Here is a 26,190-nt window from a genome sequence, read left to right as displayed (position 1 = left end):
CTGCCCAAATTCCCTTCTTTCGCTGTGCAGTAAATGGAAAGTTAAGGTAAGGACATATATTATTCAATTTTTGAAATATATTTGTGATTAAATCATTAAGAGGGTTTTATAGCAAATAGGCAACCAGCAATACAGTTTTATAGATTTTATTACACAGTTTGTCTAAATATAAATCGATGCACAAATAACAGACTTTCTATCACGCACGCTCGCTGTGGGACCTATAGTGTACGGGTTATATACACGGAAAGTGTCAGATAGTACAACGGCGTGATGTTATTTTCATAGCGCAACGCTGAATAGTATGTGCAACTCGTTCGGAAAAGTTGCCATAGCGCCACTTAGGCCTGCGTGGCGCTATTGGCAACTTTTCCTCACTCGTTACACAATGTACTACTCCTCCATTCTAACGCAGATTTTCTATAAAATGGACTTAGTTTGAAACTCAAATTACTTTTTGTTGTAAAGAAATTTGTAATTTGCCACTTTTGGGTCCGTTATTTGTACATTGATTCATATTTAGACAAACTGTGTAATAAAATCTATAAAAATGTATTGGTGGTTATCTATTTGCTATAGAATCCTCTTCAATAATAGACATTAAGTTTATTTAAAGTTTTGTAACATATTCAATGCAATCTTGAAGACCTTTTGTGGTGTCAAGACAGTGAGGTGTTCGAGAGAGTCGAGGGGTCAGGGAGCAGCCCCCATAATTTTCACTTGTTTCCTTAGAATGTGAAATTTAATATACTTACAGCATTTTCAATTCATTTGCACTCAGGGCACACCGACAACTTTCATGATGAAAAAATTCCAGAAAATCTTTGCAAAATCAGAAATGAACAGACTGGCTCTGAATGATTTTGTAATGTGTTATTTTAAAGTCATCATATTTTTTTAATACGAACAAAGCACCGAATTAAAAATGTGTCAATTTACTAATCTAATAGATTTCAAATATCTTTTAAAATACAGTAAAAATCGGTTATAACGACCTTCAAGGGACCGTTTGTTTAGGCTTGTTATAACCGATAGAAGTAATAAGCAATTACATATATTTTATTTAATATTTTTATAGAAAAAATGAGAAATTTATAATATAAGTCTTTAAGTATGTACATATATCGCTTTGTGTTCAAAATATTTCCTGTGCTTCATTTTTAATGAATTGTTTTCGAATAGACTTTATTTTATTTCTATCTTTCCAAATTGTTGAAATCGTAGTATGACGCCCCACATTCTTTTGTTTGCTTGCATTAGTTTCTCCGTTTTCTAGTCTCTATATTTTATGTGATTTTTCTTCGTTATTAATCACTTTTTTCTTCGATATTGTGATAGAAAGTGGGAAAATATTTGTGTAGATAAGTAGATTTGTCCCAAACTGCTGTCAAAAGCATGGATGCCGGAGGGGTGGGCGGAAGGCCATATATCAATATTGGTCGTTATAACCGATAGATTCTATGGTAAACTTATATAAAAACACGTCGGTAAATCCCAAATGTCGTTGTAAACGGTGTTGATGTAAGCGATATTTTCAATATGGTATTTCTATAGGATTTCATCGGGACTTCCAAATTCCGTCGTTATATCCAATATGTCGTATAAAGCAATGTTATAACCAATTTTCACTGTAATTTCAGTTTTGAGAAAATATATTGTTTGCGTTTTTTAAAGCACTGTGTTTAGTTTGTGAATCTTAGTGTCACTGACATGTGATATTAACCTAGTTTAGGTAAATTACATATTAATCCACCTGATGTGATATGACAACAGAACACTAGACGCAAATGGCCAACGTTAATTCTGTGAAATGAGAAACGCCGATTGTAACTGCTTCATTTTATCACGTTTATTTTAGTTTTGTATCTTTCTGTGAAATTTTTGTTTTTAATGGAATTGAAAGAAAATTTACATATAGTCCAGTGGGTATCTGTTTTAAAAGTAGGTTGTATAGATGTTTCATATAATAATGTTAATTTTTGTTGGAATTAGTGCACTTTCTAATTTTTTTTTTAATATTTTCTTGCGCTAACACTTATGCACAACTTTTTCAGCAGGCGCATATCCCAATTATCATTTTACATAATATTTAGAACTATATCCAACGAAAATTAGCATTACTATATAAAACATCCATCCCGAAACAGATAGCAACTAGACTAATAGTGCAGTATTGGTTTTATTAAGCTTAATTTTACTGGGATTTTATTCTGGGATGCTTGCTGAAAGTACTCGAATACTTTTGGTTCACGATAGTTGCCAGGCTACTTAGCAGATATCACGCAAGATGTGAGTTCTCAAGTACGGGAAATATTTGAACTACTGATTTAGCTTATTGAATAAATCAGTAAACTGACTTGTAAACAATGAGAAAACTTTATATAATAAAAATGTAAATCTACCTACGCAGCTGTTATAACGTTCATTGTACAACTTTCAGTCTTCCGTTCCACACTAAGTTCTTAGATAATCGTTTTGATTCTTAAAAATATTCAATTCTGCCCATCACTAATTCAAAGCCTTCATAAACGATTACAGTGACCAGCAATTTTGTTTATTTTCTTCGTATTGGTAATTAAATTTAGTCAAAATTAAAAATTATTGAAATAAGATCAAGATTACGTTAAAACATAATTGGTAATTGGTGTAATTTTTCAAGAGATTTTATTCAACCAACCAGCAATCGCATTATCTCGAGTGTAGACATAACAGTCTGCCATTGTTCATTGTAAACGAATCATTAATATTGCCGATGCCAAGATTTAGATTTTTAGTCGACAGTATCAGCTGTGCAATGTTGGTTGCCTAAGTTTGGGTCAAAGTTCCGGTGTTTGCGTGTCCTAATTGTTAAATTTCTGTTTGAGGTTGCACTAACCTGTCCCGTTGTGGGGTAGAATTGTAAATGAAAAATTACTTTTCACCACAGGAATTGAGAAAACAAACATATTTCTAAATGTCAGAGGTCGTCAATGTTCTAGACTAATGTTTATTTCAATTGAAATTAATGTCAGGCATAATTTTTTATCATTTTATTAAAAAACAATTCCACAAATGTTTTCATGTGTTACTTATAAACCACCGAAAAGAACATACATTTTTAAAACTAAAAACTAAGGAATTGCCAAATGAATACCATAGTAGTGGTGGGACTAGCGACACAAAAAACGCTACGACAAAGTCTTTGATTTATGGTCAACTCAAAAGTGTTGTTTCGCATATTCTCGAAAATAAGTTTTCCTAAGAGAAGAAACAACTGCTGGTGCTTTATTTATTATTATTATTAAATAAATAATACAATAATACAATGTCCTTACTTTTACGTATAGTACTGTTAACTACAATCTCTCCTGTATCAATTTAACAACTGTTCTCTACTTCCTAGTTGCAGCCTCACTTTTTTTTTCTTCTAAAAATAATATTCTGATACATTTAACATTTTTTAAACAAAACGAGAGAACAGTAAATGATTATATACAAATAAATAGCGAGTAAATAATGCATGGGAATATTTTCTGTAACTTTTAGACGCTCCAGAGTTGAGATCTCTTTAAAGTAGAATATCACAATCTTTGTAAAGATTTGCAAAATTTTACTCCTATTTTTATTATTTAGCGGGTCTTTTACAAGGTTCCTTCGAGGACGGGCAAAGCTCCTTTTCCGGTTCACACGAGCCCCCTTCCAAAATGAGTATATATAATAATTAATTGATAAAAATTGTATTTGTATATTTAGCTTCTTACAGTTACTACAACTATTAATTGTTTACTAAACTTTACACTTTTCTCGATACAAAAATTAAATCGTTAAATATATATTATAAAAGGCCAGTATGTATACAGTATTAAATAAATGATATAACGATACCATTGTGTGCCACTTTTCTCTAATTAAATAATTTACCTACTTTTGCTAGTACTCGGAGTGCTATTTCTGGAATTGTTTGACCCTGTAGAAGAGGGGCTGCCTTCCTTGCTAGCCCCGTTAGTGGATTTCGCCGGCTGGGGAATTATTGTGATTTCGTCATTTATTTTAAGCGGTTTCATCTGATCACTTTTATTGGCCGCCGCTGGCGACGACGAGGCACTCTTTTTATCCATCACGCGCTTGGCCACCACGCTGTGGGCCGAGTAGACGTGGTTCTCGAACTGCTTGTACATTCCAAACGTCGCGGTGCACACCGTACATTTATAGGACAGATGGGCGGGCTTCAACGTCATGTTGTGGTCCCGAGCCACATGGTTCAGCAGTTTCCACTGATATACCTGAAATCGAGTATTTCTTTATCGTACTGATTTCGCTCTAAAGCTGTTTGAGAAAATAATATTTCCAGGGCACTTTTTTTATATAAAATGTTTCTAAATATACAGGGTCGCAACTTTTAAATTGTCCGATACAGGTATCTTTCTTATTTTAAGAGACACAGAAATGGTCAAATCAGCGAAAATGTCACAGAAAATTCCGAAGGTATGCAAAGGGAACTGATGCTATTTCTCTTTTCAGTCAAATTTCACCCATTTAAAAAAATTTTAGGACAAAAATGATATCTGATATAAAATAATGTGACGCCATATTGAATTTTTGCCTCATTACAAGAGATAGATCAGGGTTGATCTGTCAAAATATCCCACTTCTTGGATATAAGAGGTGGCAAGCTAATTTTTGTTGGAATACCTTCAGTAGAACTCACATAATGAAAGTGTAGATCCCTAGATCTGAGCGAGGACCGGAACATTTTCAAAATTGCAAATGTTTAAAAAATTTTAAAAAATACCTATTTTCTTTGAGTCTTTTACTTATATCTTGGAACCTATGCATTTTGGAAGAATATTGAAGAGGAAAAAAGTTTTAGAATTGAATTTTGCACAATTTACTGTATGTTAAAAATGTTTAATTTATTACCGATGTTATAAAATAGCAGTAATTGACAAAAAAAAGGCAAAATAATCAAGTTTTTTGGATATTTTTTTAAATAATTTTAATTGCTCTGAGGGCATTCTAATTTTGGTAAAAAAAAAACTTTAGAGAGTATAATGAAACAACACACCAAATTTCATTAATATCGTTTCGATAGTTTTCGCAAAATAATTTTCTAATTTTGAAAATATATTTTCAAATTTTCAAATTGTTACACAGCCTCAAATAAAGCAACTAGATACTTGAAAATTTTTTCACATAGAAAAGACCACTCAACCTTTCCACAGTAAATTTTTAAAGTTAACTCTTTTTTTATTTTAAACAATTAGATTACATTTATCAATTTGCAATTTAGTTTTCTCAAAAATTATAGTTTTAAAGTACTCTGAAAGACGCTTATTTTTTTAAAAAAATGTTAAATTCCGATTATTGGTTCTCAAGATATAAGCGGTCAAAGTTTATCGGCATTTACCGTTCATCTATAAACAATTTAGCAATAATCTTTGATCCAGTGGCTTCATTTTTCCGAGTTCTAAGCTGCAAAAATTTTCATATCTATAAGTTATCAGCAACATAGATAAATCAGCATAAAAGCTGTCGCTCGCACAAGCGAAAAATGACTCAAAACACGAAAAGTGGGGGAGGGGGTTTTTCGTTCCGAGACTGAATTGGGAGATTCAAAATGTGAAGGTACGAAAAAAATTGCATTATCTCCGCTTCTAATGGACCAATTTCGATCTTTTGTTTTTAATCCGATGTCTCGGGAACCAAGGAATTCGAATATCGTTAATGACAACTGTCTAATTTGCACATATTTTGTTATAAACAAAGTTTATTATTTATGCATTAAATATACTGTATATTTTACCATATGCTATTGCATTTTTTTCAATGAAAAAATTTGTTTATGTATATATTTCAACACTCTGAATATGAATATATTTAGTTATAATTATTACATTTAAATAATTTTTGTTTAAACAAATTAAATTTTTTTTTAATTTGGAAATTTATTTTTTTGTTAAATACAGATAAAATTAAGAAAAAATAGTACTTTAAAATTATAATTTTTGAAAAAACTAAATTACAAATTGATAAATGTAATCTAATTATTTAAAAACAAAAAAAGTGTAAACTAAAATTTACTGTGGTCGTCCTAATCAACCAATTTCAATTTTTCAAAAACAATATGAAAGGTTGAGCGGTCTTTTCTATGTGAAAAAATTTTCAAGTATCTAGATGCTTTATCTGAGGCTCTGCAACATTTTGAAAATTCAAAAATTTTTTATAAAAACTTATTTTGTGAAAACTATTGTACCGATTTTAATGAAATTTGGTGTGTTGCTTTATTATACTCTAAAGCAGGGGTCGGCAAGCAATTTTAGGTGGGGTCCGGATACTTTTAAAAATTTTTAACGAGGTCCAGAAAAAAAATTAATATTTCTTACAGATTTTCATTCGGACTCAAATTTAATCTGCTTACTAACCATTAAGAACTCAAAACACTCACACAATTGTAAAATACTAGAAAAAATGATAAGGTTGGCACTCAAACGTAAAAAAACATTTTTTAAATAATTTATTTGAGTAATTTATGGCGGTCCAGTATTTTACCTTCCGTGGTCCGGACCTGGACCGCAGTCCGCCAGTTGCCGACCCTTGCTCTAAAGTTTCTTTTATCAAAATTAGAATGCACTCGGAGCAATTAAAATATTTTTAAAAAATTATCCACAAAACTTGATTATTTTGCCTTTTTTTTCATCAATTATTGCTATTTTGCAACAATAAATTTAAACATTTTTAACGTACGTATCGTACGTACGTAACGTATTGTGCAAAATTCAATTCTAATACTTTTTTCCTCTTCAATATTCTTCTAAAATGCATAGGTTCCAAGATATAAGTAAAAAACTCAAATAAAATAGGCATTTTTTATATTTTTTTAAACATTTTTGCAATTTTGAAAATGTTCCGGACCTCGCCCAGATCTAAGAATATACACTTTTATTATGCGAGTTGTGCTGAATGTAATGCAGAAAAAATTTTTATTGCCTCCTCTCCACTTAGATCCGCCCTAGTCTAAGAAGGGAAATTCTCTTTATAACGATGTATAATTTATGGAGTTTTCGTAAATAAATAAATTAATTTAATATTTCTCTGGACATTTTTCTGTAATAAAGGCATACCACTTTGAAGCCTGAAAAAAGAACTGTTCGGGAGAAAATAATACTTAGATTAAAAAAAAAATTGTGGAGCATAACAAAAAAACCTTTTGTTGTTGTCGTTCTTCCTTTGAAATCTAGAGAAAAATTAAAATATTACAAAGTTCCAAAAGTCACCATATCACTTGACGTTTTTCATCAATTTCCGTATATCAGACTATTTTAAAATAAAAAGTACCTTTTTTTTATTTCAACGTGCCAGTACTTTTAGACTTTTGGCCTGAAATGATACCTCTGGAATTATTTATCTCCCTTTCAAAATCATATTAATTGAATATGGACGTATATCGCTTACCCTTCCGCAAACAGGACACCGCCCAGAGTCCTTGCTCTTATTCGCCGCATCTTGCATACTAGAAGTGACAAGTCCGTGTGACCCTAATAAATGCCTCTCCAAACCTTGATCAGTAAAGAACCTAAACTGACACTTCTGGCAATTAAGAGGTGGTCTATTATATATCATCTTTGGATGAATTTTAATCTTGTGTATCCACTGCATGTGATTCCGTAATTGTTCCAGATCCTTGATGTATCCGTCGCAAATTTCACAAATAACGAAAGAGTTCTTTGAGGTAGTGTCGCCGGGCTTGGCGGGAGCCACAGGAGATGCGGTAGCTGTCGTTACCCGGGGCAAGGGCGTAATAGAGATGCTCGGCTGTTGGGTAGGTTTCTTACCCTGGTTGGCAGTCTGTAAGATATAAGCCGTTTTTGAAACAATTACAAAACGATTTAATCCAAAAACTACGTATTTTGCACATAAATATTAACACTGGAATGTTTCAGGGTAACATACCATCAATTCTAGGTACAATGAAATTTTTTTTATAAACTACAGGTCCTGTTTTCAAGATGCCGGGTGTTAAAGTTTCAAAAAAAATTTGAGTATACGTTTTGAGGGGCCATAAGACCAATCGATCAAAAGAAATTTGACTATAATTCCATTGAATCGAATTTGGTTGCTAAAGTGTAGGACATTCGATTGACAATTACTAAAGGATGTGGTTAAAAATCCTCTTTAAACTTCCTTTGATAAACCGTCAACTATTCACAAATTTGTATGTATTATTCAATCAATTATCAGTTAACAATAAACAAAGAATAATACCTAATACAACAGAGGTTCAAAATGATTATCATTTTCGCCAATGCATAAATTAATTTCGAAATTAAAAATAAATAAAACATTGTTTCCATTAGCGGTGGAAAATCTTTTAAGTTCGTTAAAAATGCTACCTATTCCTTCTCCTGAGCCTTCCGCAGTATTTACTTCATGTATATTGAATTAATAAGTACATTGCAATTAGAAACATTGACAAATATCATTAAAAAAAATAAATAATAACTTTAACTCTCCTGAAAATAAATGATGATGCCCTTATAATATGAATAATCTGAGCCAATTTTTTTTAATATTTCTATTACCCTTAGAATTTATGGTACGCTATTCGGAAACACCCTGCATACATATTGTTAAAAATACGTAGTTTTTAATAACTTTGTAAAGAAATTAGCAAGGTTAAACCTTAAGGCTTCTAAGTTTGCGTCCTCCATATGGCCAAAGAAAAAATTGCTATGGAAAATGGTTAAATAATACATAATACAGCGACTAGAGTTAATGTAAATATTCAAACTATTAAAAAAAAGCGTAATGTAGTAAAACTGCTTCACAAAAGTTACAGACACATTTACGGGATATTTGAAATATTTGCAAAATCACGAAGAACTGTGAAACCGACATTCAAGTACACCAACCTCAAGATTTTATCATAGCGGTTCTAATATAAAAATGTGTTTGAGAAATTTATAAGGCTAAATTGTTTTGCAACACTGGCGAAAGTTTCACCTAGCGTTTATTGTCTAACTGTTGTGGAGCAATTTAACGAGTTTAGGGACACTGAAAGAAAAGTGGATACACAGGCAAATCTGTCGTACCTGTATGGCCATAGTGCTAGAGGCGGAAGGCATGTTGGGGAGAAACATGTGGCCAGGATTACCAAGCCGGCCGCTTATATCTTGTCCTCCCACCACCTAACACATATCCTACTTTACTTTTCACTCTCGACACTAGCAATAAACTTATAAGGCATGTACTAAAAACTCGCAAGTACCGTGAAAAGTATAAACTGGTACCAAAGAAAAGATCACAAGGTATCGGAAAATGTTCAATTCGCCCATTTGAAATTAATAGGGAAGTATTAAGGTGATTCAAACGTATTCTGACAACTTTCCTAAAATTTTCACTAAATGAAGAGTATTTTGCTCTGTAATACCAATATTTAAGTATCCGAAGAAAAAAATCCGGTGTCAGAATTGAGCTATTACATCACAGGAATTTCCTAACCTTACAAAACAAGTCAAAAATTTACGAAAAAGTGCTAGGAAAAATACAAAAAAGTTTTTTTCTATATTCAAATGTTCATTTATTTTGTTATTAAGACCCCGCCCAACGTGAATCCGCTGTCAGAATTGATGGTTCTTTTTCTAACCTCAAAAAAACAGGTCAATTAAGGTCAAGATGGCCGAACAAATTTTCAAAAAATAACATTCGCGTCAAATTTGGTATGCGAGGGTTTTAGGGGTCAGTGAACACAGATCCAAGGTAAATTTTGCAAAATTCAAGATGGCGGATCCAAGATGGCCGCCCAAATTTTCAAAAAATGAGTACCCAATCATGTTTTAACCTTCTTTATGGCTATATCTTGTTCCTTTTTTTTTGTAAAAGATCTATTAACGAGTTTTCCCCCTAATCTCAGGTAATAAAGTACATAGGTAATTGATTAAATTTTTAAAAACGAATTTAGTAAAACTGACCTAGAATCTGTGATCAGCGACCCCGAAAACCTCCATATACCAAATTTGGCGTGAATGTGTTATTCTTTTTGGAAATTCCTGATATCTGACCCATATTTTTGAGGTTAGAAAAAGAACCATCAATTCTGACTGCAGATTCAGGTTCGGAGAGGTCCTAACCATATAAATGAACATTACAATATAGAAAAAAAAAAATTGTATTTTTCCTACCACTTTTTTATTAATTTTTGCTATTTTTGACCTGTTTTTTGAGGTTAGGAAATTCCTGTGATGTGATAGCTCAATCTGACGCCGGATTCGTGATCAGGAGGCAAAAATACTGCGGATAACATAGGTCGCATGAAAAGTACCAACTACTTTTTTTTTGTGTGGCTGTGGAGTAATTTTTTTGATACACCCAGATATTAGTATTACAAGACATCATTTGATAAAAATTTAAAAACGATATTTAAAGTTATTTAAATTAGCTTGATACCTTTTAAAGTAAAGGAAAAAGCACAAGAGCTAACACAAAAGTGTATAATCAGAGATAAATTATTGCTTTTTTTTAAATTTAGAAAACTAGAAACACTTTTTAGTGACAAATAAGTACGTACAGAGAATAATCTGAAACAATTTAAAATAATAGTATATTATTACCTGAAACACTTGATTTCCGCTAAGTTGATAATTTGTGGGCACCAAAACAGAGCCCCCGGCCATCGCTTGTTGCTTAAATACCATGCCCGATGGTCTAAGTACAGTCTGAGGTTTAACGTTTCCTAGCGATGGCCGTCCCCTACCCCTCTGCATCGCCTGTTGCGTGCTCTGCAACTGCATCTTCGATAGGAACTGGTACTGAGACGTCTTCGACATTGCCTGATATGCCGCCGCCGTAGCATTAAGGCCTTGCTGTCTCATCTTAGGCACTCTTGGTATTTTCGCGGGGGGTTCCCAGTCCACTGGGGGCTCGAGATTCCGTTCGGGCTTAAATTTCCGCATACAAGCCACCAAGTGTCGAGACAATTTACCCTTCTGATTGTCTTCGAATGGACAGTTGGGACACTGATGGAATGCGGGCGCCCTTTCGAGGTGACCTCTGACGGCGTGTTCCGCCTCCATGTGGAATAATATGTCGTGAGGACTTCGCACCTCGTACGGGCAAAAGTTGCACTTGTATACGAAGTTCTTCATGTGTGGCGTCTCCAAGTGATATGCCATCGCCAATGCAGATTCAGTTTTGAAGTTACAGAATTCACATTTTTTAATAGGATTTTTGAACGGTTCATTATTTTCCTTACTGTATTCTAAATTCTTAGCTAATGATTTTATTGTTTTTTCTGTCTCAGGGTTGGTTCCTCCTTCCCTGTCGCGTTTCCGTTTCTGTTGCTTTAATAAATCAGACTGTACGAACTCCTGAACCATATTAAAACCTATGTTGATAAAGAATTTCCCAAGAGGGCTCTCGAAATACGAGTAAGGTTTTTTACTGTCATCAAATTCTTTCTTTGGTTCCTCTTTCTTGGTGTCTTCCTTATCTACTGCATCTTGCTTTTCATCATCATCTTTTTTGGATTTGCTTCCATCCTCACTTTTGGATTTGCTTCCATCCTCACTTTTCTCTCCATCTCCATCTTCGTTTTCCGCATCCTCTGATTTTTTTTGGTTAACCTTTACAGCCTCAAGTCCCTTTATAAAATCCCTCAAGTCTTTAACGGGAGGTTTCTCGTAAACATAAGGTACGATAAACGATGGCGCTTCAACCACAAACATATCGTCGGTGAGTGTGGGAAGTAACGGTGTGGCCAATGTTGGTGTAATAGTAGCGGGAGAAGTTTTCGGAGGAGGAGTCGATGTAATGTTTGGAGTGTTCATAGGAATAGGTGTTATAGTAGCTCTCATGTTGGGAGGGTACATTCCTTGGGCAGGAAGAGCCATGGGGAGCATGGAGGGATAAGTGGAGGTAGATATTGCCGAGGAAGGAGTCTTGTTGCTTACGGGAACAGGACCTCGGCCTGATAATATTGAATTAGTATCGATAATTACGAGGGTAGGTTCTTTCTTACCCTGAGAAGTGTTATTTGACTTTGAAGCTATTTCTACCAATCTTTTAGTGTCTTTTACAACTATCGTTGAAGGCTTTGCCACTGATTTTGATTTGTCAGCAGGTACTTTCTCCACGGTTATAGCATCGCTGCAAGCAAGGGGATCTTGAGGAAGAACTTCCTCAATGTCGGATTCTTCAGAGGAATGAGCCGATGCCTCTTCCTCTTCTTTATCACTTTCTGCATAACTTCTATTTTTGTTTAAGTTTCTCGTACTCCGCCTAGGAGTTATTGATTCCAACAAAGACTTTATTTTCTTTTCGGGGGTTGCATCTAAATCTATAACTTCACCATTTTCTTTAGGCGGGTCAACAATCATAACATCGCCGTCACCCTCACCACCCGAATCATTTAATTCTATTGGTTCATCAGTACAATTAATTTTATTACCTTTACTATTATCATCATCGTCAGATTCTATCTCGTGAACTTCATCTTCTTCATTAATTTCTACAATTTTATTTTCACAGTCCACATCTTTTTCTATTTCATCATGTTTCTCATCTTGCTTCTCAGAAGTTGCTATGGAATCACAAGTTTCATCTTTACTGTCTTGGTCTTCGATTGGAGATGCTGAATTTTCATTATTTTCTCTTTGTGGTTCCTCATCCGGGTGCTCAACACACTCTTCAATCTCTTCTGGACCTTCTTCAATTTGATCTTCACTCATTTTTGTTTCTTGGCTACTTTCATCTTCATTAATATCTGATAAATTTTCGGTGGCCACAGAACTTTCTTCTGCGGTGTTTTCTTCAGTGCTCTCTTCAGTTGTGCTCACAGCTTCGTGCGTCGTCTCTTTCGCTTCGATATTCTCATTTTCACTCTCATCAACTTCCATTGAATCTGGCAGGCTGCTTTTCTTAATACTATCTTGACTATCTTGATTGTCCATATCAACATCATTTGATAACTCGCCATTCACAACACTACCTAGAAAAGCAAAAAAAAATTATACCAAGGATTTTACTATTTAAATGTACATACCTTCTTCCTTAGAATGCACTTCATCAACCTCCCCCATGTCAGCAACAGCTGCCATAGCCAGTATAAGTCAATTCTGTCAAAGGAAAAAACAAACCATAAACAAATACAAATAGCAGGCTCTGAATTAGGTATATATTTTTATAATAGTAGGCTTTTATTTAGGTATTCACGTTTGTAAAAAGATTAAATAGTATTGGTAAGCCCAAAGTAAATTTACATTCCATCACTTGAATATAAATTAAATCTAGCAAAATATGTGAGTATACTTTTATTATTTATATCTACGAGTAAGTATTTCTTGAAATTAAAACAAAATCAAGTTAAAAAATTAGTAAACATATCTTTAAAGTTCATAGGACATATTTCATTTTAATAAATTAGAGAAGAGGAAGTTTAAAAATCAGTTCTTTTCAGTATAAAAAAAGGGTTTACAAATTACCATAGGATGAGAATAATTTTTCTCAATTAAATCTCTAGCATAAAATTTCAGTAAAATATTTCTGAAAAATTCCCTTAATTGCAAATTGAATTTGCATGATTCATACAGTGTTTTGTTTTGCTCACATAGGTATGAGACTACCTATTTCCAAATTCAGCAAATAAATTAAAAACTTCTAACACTTTTGATGACAGACTTTTAGAAAGTCGTCATGTTACTAGTAAAGTTTTCTTATAAAATTTACTCAAAAGAAACTAAATCAAGTTACAGAATTTTCCGATCTATGTGTATCTTTCGGAAATAAAACAAATTGTTTTCCATTTAATAAATAAAAGAACTTTATATACATTTTCTTTACTATCTATAAAATTACATGATATATGTATTTATCAAATCTAACGTGTTTATTCTCCTAAAGTTTCTACTAAAATATTTACAATTACATATATGTATATTTATGTTTTATAGTAATCCACAATTATTTTCACTAATATCTTATGTTCTTATTAAAATTTTCTACAGCTAAAATTTTGGTTTCACCTAAAAAAAACTGTTGCAAGTGAAACTTAAGCTAAAGAAAATTATACATTGTTTATCAACATTCATTGTCGTTATGGCAACATAAACTTATAAAGAAAAAATAGTGTTTCATAAAAATAGCACAGTATTTTATTCGACTTTAACCAGTAACTTATTTTAATTTCTTTAAAAAACAAAGCAAGAAATTTACTTCAATAATTTTGTACACTCCAGTTTAGTCGTTATACTTCATAAAGTAAACGTGGAAACAATGTGCAATGCATATGTATAAAAAAAAATATTTATTAACTAATATACCACAAAGCAACAATTTTGAAAGGTAAAATTTAAACCCCACTCTAAAGAAAATGATAACACATTCAGTGTTGCCAACGACGGTGCGGGACAGAAAACTTTTGTTTAGCTTTTACAATTTTTTATATGTCGCACACTCTCCAATTTTTCACAAAATTTTACACTGCACGAGATATTTACCATAAACGCTTTAATTCATCTTTATTCCCGCCATAGCACATGGGATTTCACTTGAAAGAAACAGAGAACATCTGCACCGCCAATAGAACTCTGTGACAATTGTCGTAAATACCCGAACTAATGCTTAACCCGCGATATTCAAAACTGTTGACACTTGAACTCTACATAACAACATAAATACCGATCTTCAATAAACGTCTTATTGATAATTATTATTTTTAATAATTAGAAAACCTTTAAGAAACGCCAACACACGTCGCTAACCCCTCGTATCGCACTAAACTGCCAATATGGCGTCTAACGGTACGTCACGTGATCAAAAATAGTGACGTAGCTCTCCATCCCGAGATGTCTTAAAATTTTTTCATTACGTAAGCACGGGCACAAATTTACAACAATTGAGAAAATATATTGATTAAATATCACATATCTAGCTCATTTTCATCCAGAGAGTGCCTAAGAGTCTAAATATAAATCAATGAATACCGGGCGAATATTATTTTTTTACATTTTCATCTTACACTTTTGTAAACTGAAGATGTTAAGATACAGACGTTTTCTTTAAATTTATTAATGAAAGGCAACTTGGATTTACCGATTTCACAAGCTCGGGAAAAATATTTATCCTCAAATAAACCTGATTATATCTCAATGATAAAAGAAATAAACCGGCAATTGTAATTTAAATTTAGCGCGACATATTTCTTACAATTAATTTTCTAAATAAGTAATTCATTAGGAAGTAATGGTCGCAAAAATGAATGTAGGGCGTCATTCCTACTAAAGCAACGTGTATAATTTCTTTAGGAAGATTACCGCACCCGGCAAAAAAGCATAGCGGACACCCCTCATACGAGGAATGGTTGCGCCCAAACCTCATTTTGTTCATGTATACTGTGTATCTAATAACTTTTTCTCAACGCCTACCAGAGGTCTTCGTCATATACCGCTTTCCAATAAATTATTATAACAAATTTATTTTTAGCCAAAAAAGTTTATAACTTCTTTTGGATACTTGATTTTGGTAAAAAAAGACTCAATAGTTGAGATGGGCTTGATTTGTTTGCCAAGTTTATCTGATTTGAAAGTAATTGTATATACCTCTATCTAGGTAGTTGTACTAATTTTGTTTTGCTTCTGTGTTTGTCTGGAGTTAGTTGTTTTTAAAAGGTCCCCAAATCAACCCGTTAGATTTGCTAAAAATACCTACTTTAGGTACCTCCTCTTTTACCCAACTGAAAATTAAAATGTACTTATTCCTCAAATTAAAAACTACTTTCGTATAGTTCTAAACGAGTTACAAATTCATTATCTTATTTTTAGTCTCAAGCAATATCAGTTTTGGAGCAGATATAATATAATAGATGCACTAATTTTCTTTCCATACTGTAAACAGAGGCACCTTACCAACATTTATTAAATTACCAATTAAAAATCTGGACCAAAGTAATATGTTAATAAGAAACAAAAATAATCGATATACTTAAAAACTATCTGCCACCTACATAAATTAATTAAAAAACAAACAGGAAATTTGGTTTAAATTAACTATAAAGACTAATTCTACCCACTTTTTAATTATTTGTATATGTAATTATTAATTCAAGCTAAAAATAAATGACTGATTAAGCGCTTGTAATTTATTTTTGTAAATAGTCTACGAAAAAAATTACGACTAACTTATTTAAATCACAGACAGTAAGTTTAAAAAAAAAACTCACTGTATAATTTTTCAAATCGTATGTACATAAGTTAAATATAGAAAACCTAATAATAATTATTTTATAAATATTAATTACGAAAGCTTATTAGTTTTCATTATACCTACTATATTTTGAAGTATTTAAAATGATAAGACTGATAAGTTTTTCGAGCATTAAATATTCTACTTACGAATTTCGCGTACATTACATTGTACTGGGTACTACAGCAGATATCGATTTTTGTTGCTAACTAGAGAACAAATCATGTCACTTACCACAGATCTCCCAGGAAAAAAATTAATAGTCCTCGTCCTCTTCTTCGTCAAATGACAACAATTTCTTGTTTTTTAATTTTTTTGAATCTTTATCCTTCGAATCCTTTTTTCTCTTGGAGGATTTTTCTTCGGGCTTTTCTAAAGATTTGGATTTACCAGGGGCTTTAAACACTATTCGGGAACTTAGATCAGCCGGGGCTTCCTCTGTTTCTATTTAATATACCAGAAAAAATAATAAAATTAAGGAAACAGACCAATATAAAGCCCCAACTTTTAAGGCATACTTATTCCATGCAAACCGTAATATCTAAACTGTGTTTCTTTCATTTTCTTGTCAAATTGAATTCTTTAATTAAAATACAATAATTACGTATATAGTAATATTCTTTATCTTTATAGGAATAACTCCGATCTACGAAAATTCAAAAATTAAAATACAAATTCCAGGTTTATATCACTGCAATTTTTTTTTCATTTGCACGGTATTAAATTTTTGAGATTTGAATTGTAACATTTTACAAGAGATGAAAATGCCAATTTTTTACGTGGTGCACAAACTTGAGTTGAAAATTTTTTCCCATATTTAATTTTATATTCAATTTAATTAAATTTGACATTTTCATTTTCGTCTTATGACAATTGTATTTTTCGCATGTGTGTGTAAAAAAATATTAATTTCTTTATAAAACCAAATAAAACTATGTATTATACTCGTAATATAATGAGTATAGTACCTACTCTGGCGATTTCAATTCCACAATTCGAGGCAATATGAAAGTACCTACCTATATTTATTTAAAATTTAACTGTAACGTTAACCAGGTTTTGTTACGATTTACGTTTTAAACATTAAGAAAATAATAATAATAACCAGGAAAATAATAGTTCAGTTTTCAGAACTATTATTTTCCTGGTTATTAACAAATGCTGGGCATATTTGGAGATCCGACAAGTTTGTCAAAGAATGGATCCACATTTTTGTAAGATCACATCTCGTATCACATACATTACAGATTAAATTTGATAAAAAAAACATGTTAATGGGTAAACCTTGATATTTTCAAACATTTCATATATATCAGATACCTAGGTACTTATACAAATTGGATTTGTATCCATTTTTTATATAGAAATGAGAAATCTTCATCATTAAAATATATTATTTTGTTTTTCAATTATTTTAGTTAGAAAAATGTATAAAAATTAAAAAGATTCCAAAACGATTTAAAAAAATTCGTACATTTTCTTCTATAAAATTATACCAATTAACATTTATCATTATTTTGCTTTACTGCAACATTTATTGTTATTACCTACACGTGTGTTAGGAATAAATATTTTTAATATCTGATGAATATATTAAAACATGACGAAATGTCTATGATTTCTATTGCGCCATGCACGTATTTGGTAAAATAAAAATAAGTACATTATTATTTTCATAGTCCTATACTGTAATTTATAGATTACAATATGTGAGCTGCCCCTAATTATCATATAAAAAGGGAAAATTCTTCTGGACTTAACTTAAAAACACCCAGTATATACATTTTAAAAGTGATTATTGAATAATATGAGTAGAAAGCCCATTATTTACAGGACAAACGAAAAGAAGGAGGTACAATCGTTATTCATTTAAAATATTACACTATCTAGGTAATTTAATTTGCATAATGCAAAAGTTGTTAAAAAGTCTAGTTTACAAACAACCGCCAAAAATATTTTCAGTAAATTTGGTGGTTAATAAAGATGATAGCCCAGTATTTCTAACAGGAAGGTGTCATAATTAAATTTAATTCATAACGGTTTCTCAATTTTTTTGTGAAAGAAACCGGAAGAAATAGTGGGCCCGCCAAATCAAATTGCGAAAAAGCGCCCGAGATAGTTTTATTAATAATGGCCGACCAAGAAAATTTTATCTGGTAGTCAGGCTGGAGCAAAATACCGTTTCGTATAATAGACCAAACCATTTTCGTGAAAAGGGGAGTAAGCAACCTTTCCAAAGTCTTAATACGAGCTAAAATGATCACGTGTCCAGAAAATTATGTTCTTCTCTGTCGCACAGTAGCTAGCATAAGTGCGGCTCTGTCTAAATAGCACAATAACGTGGTGAAAAATAAAATACAAAATGCGGGGTCTGTAACTTTATTCCTATTTCTGTTTCTGTTAGTGATGCATATATATTACCAGTTTGCATAGAATTTCCATCATATAATCCTCTTTACATTTTTAAATTTAAAATTTAAAAGTTTGTGCGCTCTTTGCAGAAAATTAAATTTCAGGACTTCGCGGGTTTAAGTTCGCGCCAAGCAACTGATCTTGCGCAAACCGGAACTACACGAGCTGGTACGATCCCTGTTCTGAGACGCCGCCTGCTTTTATTAATTTTCACAATAATTATTACAAATATTTTCTAAAAAAACATGATATGTTTGTTACGGTGATTGGTGCAAACAGGCAACGACTCCAGCACGCATGCAAAAAGGTATCTACTAATATATTCTTACCCTTCCTCAACTTCTCTGCTTCTTGAGCAGCTTCTTCGGCAGTTAAATCTCCTGATTTTAAAACAACTACTGTTGGTTGTTCCTCCTCTGTGTCCTGCAAATCCTCGTCAGCAACAGCATCCAAACCTTCACGCTAAATAAAAATAAACCATAATAAAAAAAATATATAAATGTATAACCTAACCTACTTTAGTGTCTACCGTTGGACCCTCTGTAAAACCAGCTTGCTGTTTCAGTTTCTTTAAAAAACTTGGTTCGTCCGGTTTTATATATGCAACGTGCCTTTTTGACATTTCTTCATCGATAGAGGATTATTAATTTTTAAACTATCCGAGATTAATCACGAAACACCTTTTACACAGTGGGGCCACAACACCAACTAACTGCGAGTGCAGTTATATGAATTTGAAACACTTTTTCTCTACGGCATATACTGATGCTGGTTTTGCCCTTCTCGGTTTATTTTCTACTTCTATCCCGCTTTACTTTTCCTACTATGTCGCCTGAAAATAAAATGGGTTCTATGACGCTTAAAAAATAATTACCTACTGGGAGTTTATACATCTCGTTACTTTAGCCACTTTTCTCAAACTTAATTTTTATTTATTATGTGATTTTTTTGTGTAAAAAATTTTGAAAGCATTTTCTAATTGATGCAAGTAAAAATATACTTTTATAGAATTACGATACTTATCTGCTTAAGTATTAAGTAATCACTTGGTATCTACCTAGCTACCTATTTAGATATTTCAGTTTCCCTCCTATTATTTTTTTCAACTGATAGATAGGTATTAAGAATTTCAATTTTCTATGTACATTTTTTTTAGCTAGGTAGGTAGTACCTATAGTATTAATATATAGGCCCATAGCTACCCAATTAGGCATTATTGTTTCTGATTTACCCGTTACATATTTTTTTGTCTCAAACAGATATACAGGGTGTTTGTAAATAAGTGCTAAATATTTTAGGGAGTGGTTGCCGAAGTTATTTTGAGAAAAAAAGTTCATATAAATGTAGGTCGAAATATGCTTGTTTTCCAAGATACAGTGTGTTCAAATTTAAATTTTTACTAATTTTACCAGAGTTTCAAAGATTGACTCGAAATTTGAAAAACGCTTTGGAGGGATAAATGTGCATTTTTTGGGATGAACCGAATATTTTTACTTGCACCAGTGGCGTTCGTGCGAGAATGCCACAAACTTTTTAATAAAAAAAATGGTACGCCACTTATTTTTTCCATTTTTTGATATTTTTTTAGAAATCCGCCATCAATTCTGAATGAAATTAGTCTCTTCAATTTTTTTCGTCGAACGCACCGTTTTTCAGGAAAAAAATGTTTTATCGCAAGTTGTGTATTTTTAATTTTTCTTGATACATTATCTAGTAGGTTGCTGTCAATATTTCTAAATAAAATACAACCATCAAATTTCGATAATAATTAAAACTCTAATATTATATTATATATTATTACCAAATGCCGTTATTCTTCAAATTCGTCAAATTTTAGAAAATCTAAAATGCTCTTTAATATCTTTTTAGATATGGTAAAAATTTTGCTCATTCAACACAATATATTCTATTATATTATTCTAATACGAAATTAGAACCATCTTGTTTTAATAAAGTCCATTCAAATTTTTTTAGTATATAACTGTTATACGTACATTTCTAAAAATTGTTATGGATGTAATAAACATTGTTTTCTAGCCATATTATGAAATTCCGATAAAGATATCCCAAGTCTAAGATTTTTTACTTTAATTTTATATTTTTTGGAAATGTATCCTACCTACCTAAGTAATTATTAATTAAGTAAGTAACTAAGTAAGTATTAATTGTAAGTATAAGTACCTTTTACATTCTGGGAAGTTTTAAAAAAAAGAATATATTTTTTTGTACTTATAATCTTTCATCTAAAGGTCGTGAGTTCAAATTTTACAATGCAATCAATATATGAAGAGATATAGCATATTATTAATATACTCAGTCGGAACATGGCTGCCCTCTTTGTAAGAATTCCAAAAAACGTAATAAATTATTACAAGTACCTAAATCATAAGTGTGGGTACTCTTATCATAAAAATAGCTATCCTCGTTTTAGTGTGCACAAATTATTTAATATTCTACAGGGTGTAATTCTAGTACCTACGACAAGCTTCCTATATTTTAAACAGGATTACTTATCTATGTCTACAAATATATAGCGATCAACAAAAAAATTAAATAGGTATATCAAAAGTTCATTTATATGTTTGTCAATATATTTTTCCTAAACTTAAATTATCTAACGAGATTATCACCGTTGAAGAAAAAAACGGTGTGGTTGTTAAGAAAGCGAATCCCACTAATGATGTTACAGGTACATAATCAAAGTAATGGAGGATTTCAGAAATTTTTGCTTAAACATGCAAAATATTCAAAAACTAGTCCACTCTTTATAATTTTGAGAAAAACGCCAGAAACTAATTTCGCTATGAAAGATTAAAATTTTTACTATAGTCATATATATTAATAGAAATATTCGTATATCAGTACTGATGGAAAAATCTTACGTTCAAGGAAATATACTATACGTTGTATTTTTTATGGATTTAAATAGAGATAAGATAAATTATTTGGAATTTCTAAAAAAAAAATAATTTTGTATTTAAATGTAACTGTCTTCGCCACATCGATCTTATCCTGAGAAATTTAAGCACGTTGCTTCTAAAACCACTTCCGTACGGGGATTTTTTTAAAAATTATAATTAATTTGAATTAGTTTAATATCTTAAGTAATACGCAATTTTCGGAATTTTGCACAATTGGTTCAATATCAGTGGATTCAAATTCATACCCACCTGCAATACATCCGACATCAGATGCGACTGACATAGCTTCACATTCACACAGAACGGCACTATCTTTCAGGTTTGATCTTATTTCAATGTACACATTTATCTTTTCTTCTCAGATTTGTCTTCATCTATGCTTTATTGGAGTTACGATCATTGGAACATCTTGGAACAATAATATTCATGCAATTACACTTAATACTCCCTTAATGATATGTAATTAATTAATTACTAATTGAAGATTAATTTAATTCCAGGAAATAACAGCAAATTGTCTGGACTGAACAAATAGTTATCTTAAAATCTGTAAATATCATTAATTAAAGGGTTTTAGACTCAATCTAATTTTGAAATAAAAGAAGTAATCTCAAATAAGTATAGTATAAAATTAAATATATGTACGATTACAGACCAATTGCTCTTTTATCAGAAGGGGCGTCATAATAAATACAGAGAAAGTTGTAATATTTGTTTGTTAGCACCATTTCTTGATAAAAAGAGCGACCATCACAAACGCCAGATCTCAATCCCACTGACATTTTTAACGATCGAAGTTATCAAGACACAAGTAATCTCTAATCTTACGTTGGCTACGCATTTTAAAGACACCCTATAAGATCTAAATTATTATTTTACTTTTGAATGAAGATGTGGGTATGGCGCCTCGCAACAACAACTTTTCGAAAATAAGTTGTTTTGCGCAGGTCAGAAAGGCGCGCCTATTGCATCGAGACCGCCAAGTTGGTTTCCTATCCACTATAACGTAGAGAGAAAAATCAATATTTTTTTATAATAATAGGTACAGTCTCAAGTATAATTATTAGATCCTGGCGAAGGATACAGTCATATTTTATTCACGACGTCGATAGTGGCACAATGTTATGGCACTGTTTATTCGTATTGTTCTTCCAGTAAACAGTAATGCAAGTGAACATTTTAAAAAGCTATAAAAATTAGGAATTATGCGGTCTAATCTGGCTAAAATTGAAGAAGAAATGTAAAATTATATGGAAAAGCCCTATTAAATAAACTTCTAAAATATTAACTATGCTTTATTATGCTCAATTAACGATCATTGGATATATTGGACTAAATCGACACAGAAATATTATGTATTGGTCCAGTGGTATACAACCTTTTGTTTGGCCTCTTAAAAAAATACATTCAAGTAGCCCCTACCTTATAGCTTAAGTACAATTTGAATTGTAGTTAAGTGTACTTTAATTTTAGTTAGAGTTTGTAGAGAGTTAGAGGTTAGGGTTCGACGTCAAGTAAATATGATATTTTTTATTTATTTTTTTTAGCGTCTAAGTGCCTATATTACCATTAGCACAATATTTACATTTAGACAAATTAATAAATAGTAAATGAAAAATTTGAGCTTGCTTATTGCATGCAGATCTTTGTAGTTACATGGTAAGTGTGAGAAGAAGAAAGATTCTGGATTAAACTTGACGTTTTTATTTTTTTAAATAGAAATATTTGATGAACGTTACATTTTATTAATTATTATGAATGAATATTTATAGTAATTGTACAGTTATTACATTTCTGCAATTGTGGATGATTCCCACCCACCATGTCTCTTGATTGCTAATACATCAACTCCTGTATTAGCCAGTAACGTTGCCGATGTTCTTCGGAATGAATGGCCTGTATATATTTCAGGACGTTCTAGTTTCAAAAGCTGTGCACTACCTTCATTAGCAAATATGTGTTATCGGGTGCCTGAACGAGAAAATCGTTGACTTGTTCTCTTGTAAAATCGTTTGACTTTTTAGGTGTATAATCGTCATTCTTGCGTTCCAAAAATGCTCTCAGCTTGGGGTATCTATGAAAATAGTTGACTTAATCATTGACTATTCACTCCACAAACTCACCGGTGACTTTAATGTTTTGTCTTTTCCATAAAATATGCTAGTAGTGACATTTCAGAAACACCAGTACTTTTGTTCTGAGACCATTCTTTGAAATTTCTATATGCTTGTCCGTAGCGCACTTTCGACTTCACGGGCAATAAAAATTAGCAGGCAGCATTTGCTGCCCTTTCTATTTGAAAATCACTCATTTATTAATAATAATTCAAAACCAGCAAAATTACAACTTTTATGTAGCTTTGTTTATAAACACTTTAGAAACGACAAAATCCAAACAACCTAGGCGAATTTGCAAGATTTTGAATAATGAAATGATTAAGAAATGTCAAAAAATAAAACCTAATCTTTATTTCATGAACCATAAAGAATTGTGGGAGCAGATAAAATGCTATACACCACGCAGCAGTTAAGTATAATTTACCAGTCTCGGACTCTATTGCCAGCCAATTTTGATTCCAATTTTGAGATATTCTTTTGTCAAGGTTTTCATGGATTTACCTGCTTAAGTCCTTAATAAATGCTTCAATGCCGAAATAATTACTATATTTTACTAAATTCCCTTCTACAAACACATGAAAAACAACTAACAGGGCATTATGTTTCTTGTTTTTATCAAAAAGTCCATCCTGTTAAAATTGTCGCACTGTGTGTGATCGACTTGTCGAAGCAGATTTATTTCTCGATTGTGTTTTTAAAATGTCACCGTCGAGACATATTTGAGATGGGAATAGACAAGATAACATATTTGAGGACATTTTTATGGAATTACTAACAAAAAATTGAATATGTCGTATTTTATTGGAAATTAATAAACTGTCTTCATATAGTTGCATTGTTAGTCGTATTTAGATATTGATATGAAAGGGAAGATAAAAGTGGAAATAAAAACAGTTCATATTTGATTTGCTACTTATTTTAAGAAACATATTTATATCTACCATAGTTACTGATTATACAGATGTTCAATCCATCCATTTAGTTAGCTGAATTGCATTCAAATAATAACAAATTTTTGCGAAATGTTTAAGTCATGTGACTCATAGTTGAAGTGATTAATACTGTTGTTGTTTTTATGCTTCTAATCGCAAAAGACTAAGGGAAAAAATTAAAAACACAGACATATTTAATTAATTTAAAAAATTTGTAAAAAAATTCGTTTCAGATTGAAACTTGGTTTAATCGTTAGTTTAGGCAAAAAGAAATAATATTTTCCAAAAAGTATCGGTTTAAAGCAACAAGATCATTGTTTAAACAATGATTATGATGTAAACATTACCAAAAATGGAGTTTTTTAGCTGTATTTTGTTGGGCTTAAGAAACCCTGAATATTTGGTAAAAAAATATTAATTTATTTACGAGTTTTTGTATTTATTTATTAGAAATAGCATTTTTTCAATTGCAAAAACGCGGCTGTTAGCGTTATAAAGGGCCTCATTTGTTTCGTCTTGACTTATATTAGTGTAAGTGTAAGTGTAGTGTAATTTGTTTATAAGGTTTTTCGTTAATAACTTTGCGAATAATGAATATTTTTTAAAGACGCTCTGATATTCGTAATCCTGGTAATTTTTCACGAATTTAAAAAAAAATTGTTCTAGGACCATTTTTAGCCGAGATAGCGTTTTTTTTAAAATTCGTAACTTGTTTACTTATAAACATTAAGACTTGAAATTTCGAGAATAAATTATTCAACCCTTAAACTTCATAATAACGGTTAAAGATATCGAAAAAAATGCTCATTTTATTATAACGCTTTTTGCAATTGAAAAAATGCTATTTCTAATAAACAAATGCAAAAACTCGTAAACAAATTAATATTTTTTTACTAAATTTTCAGGGTTTCTTAAGCGTAAAAAAATACAACTTTTACAGCAGGTTAGAGACGATTTATGCTATTTTCTTCTATTTATAGCAAATTCAAATTTGGCTGGCTTTTTGCAATTATTTAAACAAATTGTTAATGGATTTTAATTTAGCAGGTATCAAATGAAACTCCATTTTTGGTAATTTTTACATTATAATCATTGTTTAAACAATGATTTGTTGATTTAAACCGATACTTTTTGGGAAATATTATTTCTTTTTGCCTAAACTAACGATTAAACCAAGTTTCAATCTGAAACGAATTACCTTTTGATTTACATGTATTACAAATTTCATTTACTGGGCTATAAGTAGGATGTGCTATGATAGGACTGTGCTGTACTAAATTCAATTATCATTAACAATTATCAGTAATTATCAAAATTAATTGTATCTTCAATAACTGACGAAAAACTCTTTTTTAAATCACTTATCTGTAGGATCGTTTTAGAAAACTTGTTCTAAAATTGAGGAAGGGATAATGATTATCCAATATGATTTATATTTTAGTATTTATTCAACAATTTCTATTTCCATGGATAAGGCCAAAAAGGCGAGAAACTATCTTACAGGAAATTAAAACAAGGAAATTGATCTTTAGTTTATTAGGACACTTGGAAAATAATCTATGATACTCCAAACATAAACTGGATATATTAGTAAAA

The 26,190-nt window shown here is 31.4% G+C and overlaps 2 protein-coding genes across 4 annotated transcripts; both read right to left on the bottom strand.

Annotated features, from left to right (window-relative positions):
* Positions 1–3,014: 3,014 nt before the first annotated feature.
* LOC108908288 (MOG interacting and ectopic P-granules protein 1) lies at positions 3,015–16,534 on the bottom strand. 3 transcript variants are annotated; one of them, XM_018712292.1, is made up of 6 exons: positions 16,447–16,534; positions 13,016–13,088; positions 10,587–12,961; positions 9,069–9,164; positions 7,432–7,824; positions 3,015–4,262 (listed from the first exon to the last, which is right to left on the bottom strand). In XM_018712292.1, the coding sequence occupies exons 2-6, from the start codon at positions 13,068–13,070 to the stop codon at positions 3,897–3,899; spliced, it is 3,285 nt and encodes a 1,094-aa protein (XP_018567808.1). In that variant the 5' UTR covers positions 13,071–13,088; positions 16,447–16,534; the 3' UTR covers positions 3,015–3,896. The 3 variants fall into 3 exon arrangements, with proteins under 3 accessions (XP_018567808.1, XP_018567807.1, XP_018567809.1); XM_018712291.2 differs by lacking the exon at positions 16,447–16,534 and adding an exon at positions 14,469–14,762; XM_018712293.2 differs by lacking the exons at positions 9,069–9,164; positions 16,447–16,534 and adding an exon at positions 14,469–14,762.
* LOC108908186 (uncharacterized protein KIAA1143 homolog) lies at positions 16,469–19,246 on the bottom strand. Its single transcript, XM_018712123.1, has 3 exons — positions 19,142–19,246; positions 18,954–19,086; positions 16,469–16,656 (listed from the first exon to the last, which is right to left on the bottom strand). Exons 1-3 carry the CDS (start codon positions 19,244–19,246, stop codon positions 16,469–16,471), a joined length of 426 nt encoding a protein of 141 aa, XP_018567639.1.
* Positions 19,247–26,190: the final 6,944 nt, after the last annotated feature.

Source organism: Anoplophora glabripennis, unplaced genomic scaffold (assembly GCF_000390285.2).
Source record: "Anoplophora glabripennis isolate ALB-LARVAE unplaced genomic scaffold, Agla_2.0 scaffold18, whole genome shotgun sequence".
Taxonomy (NCBI): Eukaryota; Metazoa; Arthropoda; class Insecta; order Coleoptera; family Cerambycidae; genus Anoplophora; species Anoplophora glabripennis.
Note: the sequence above shows the minus strand (reverse complement) of the source record. Positions and strands in the feature narration are given on the sequence as shown.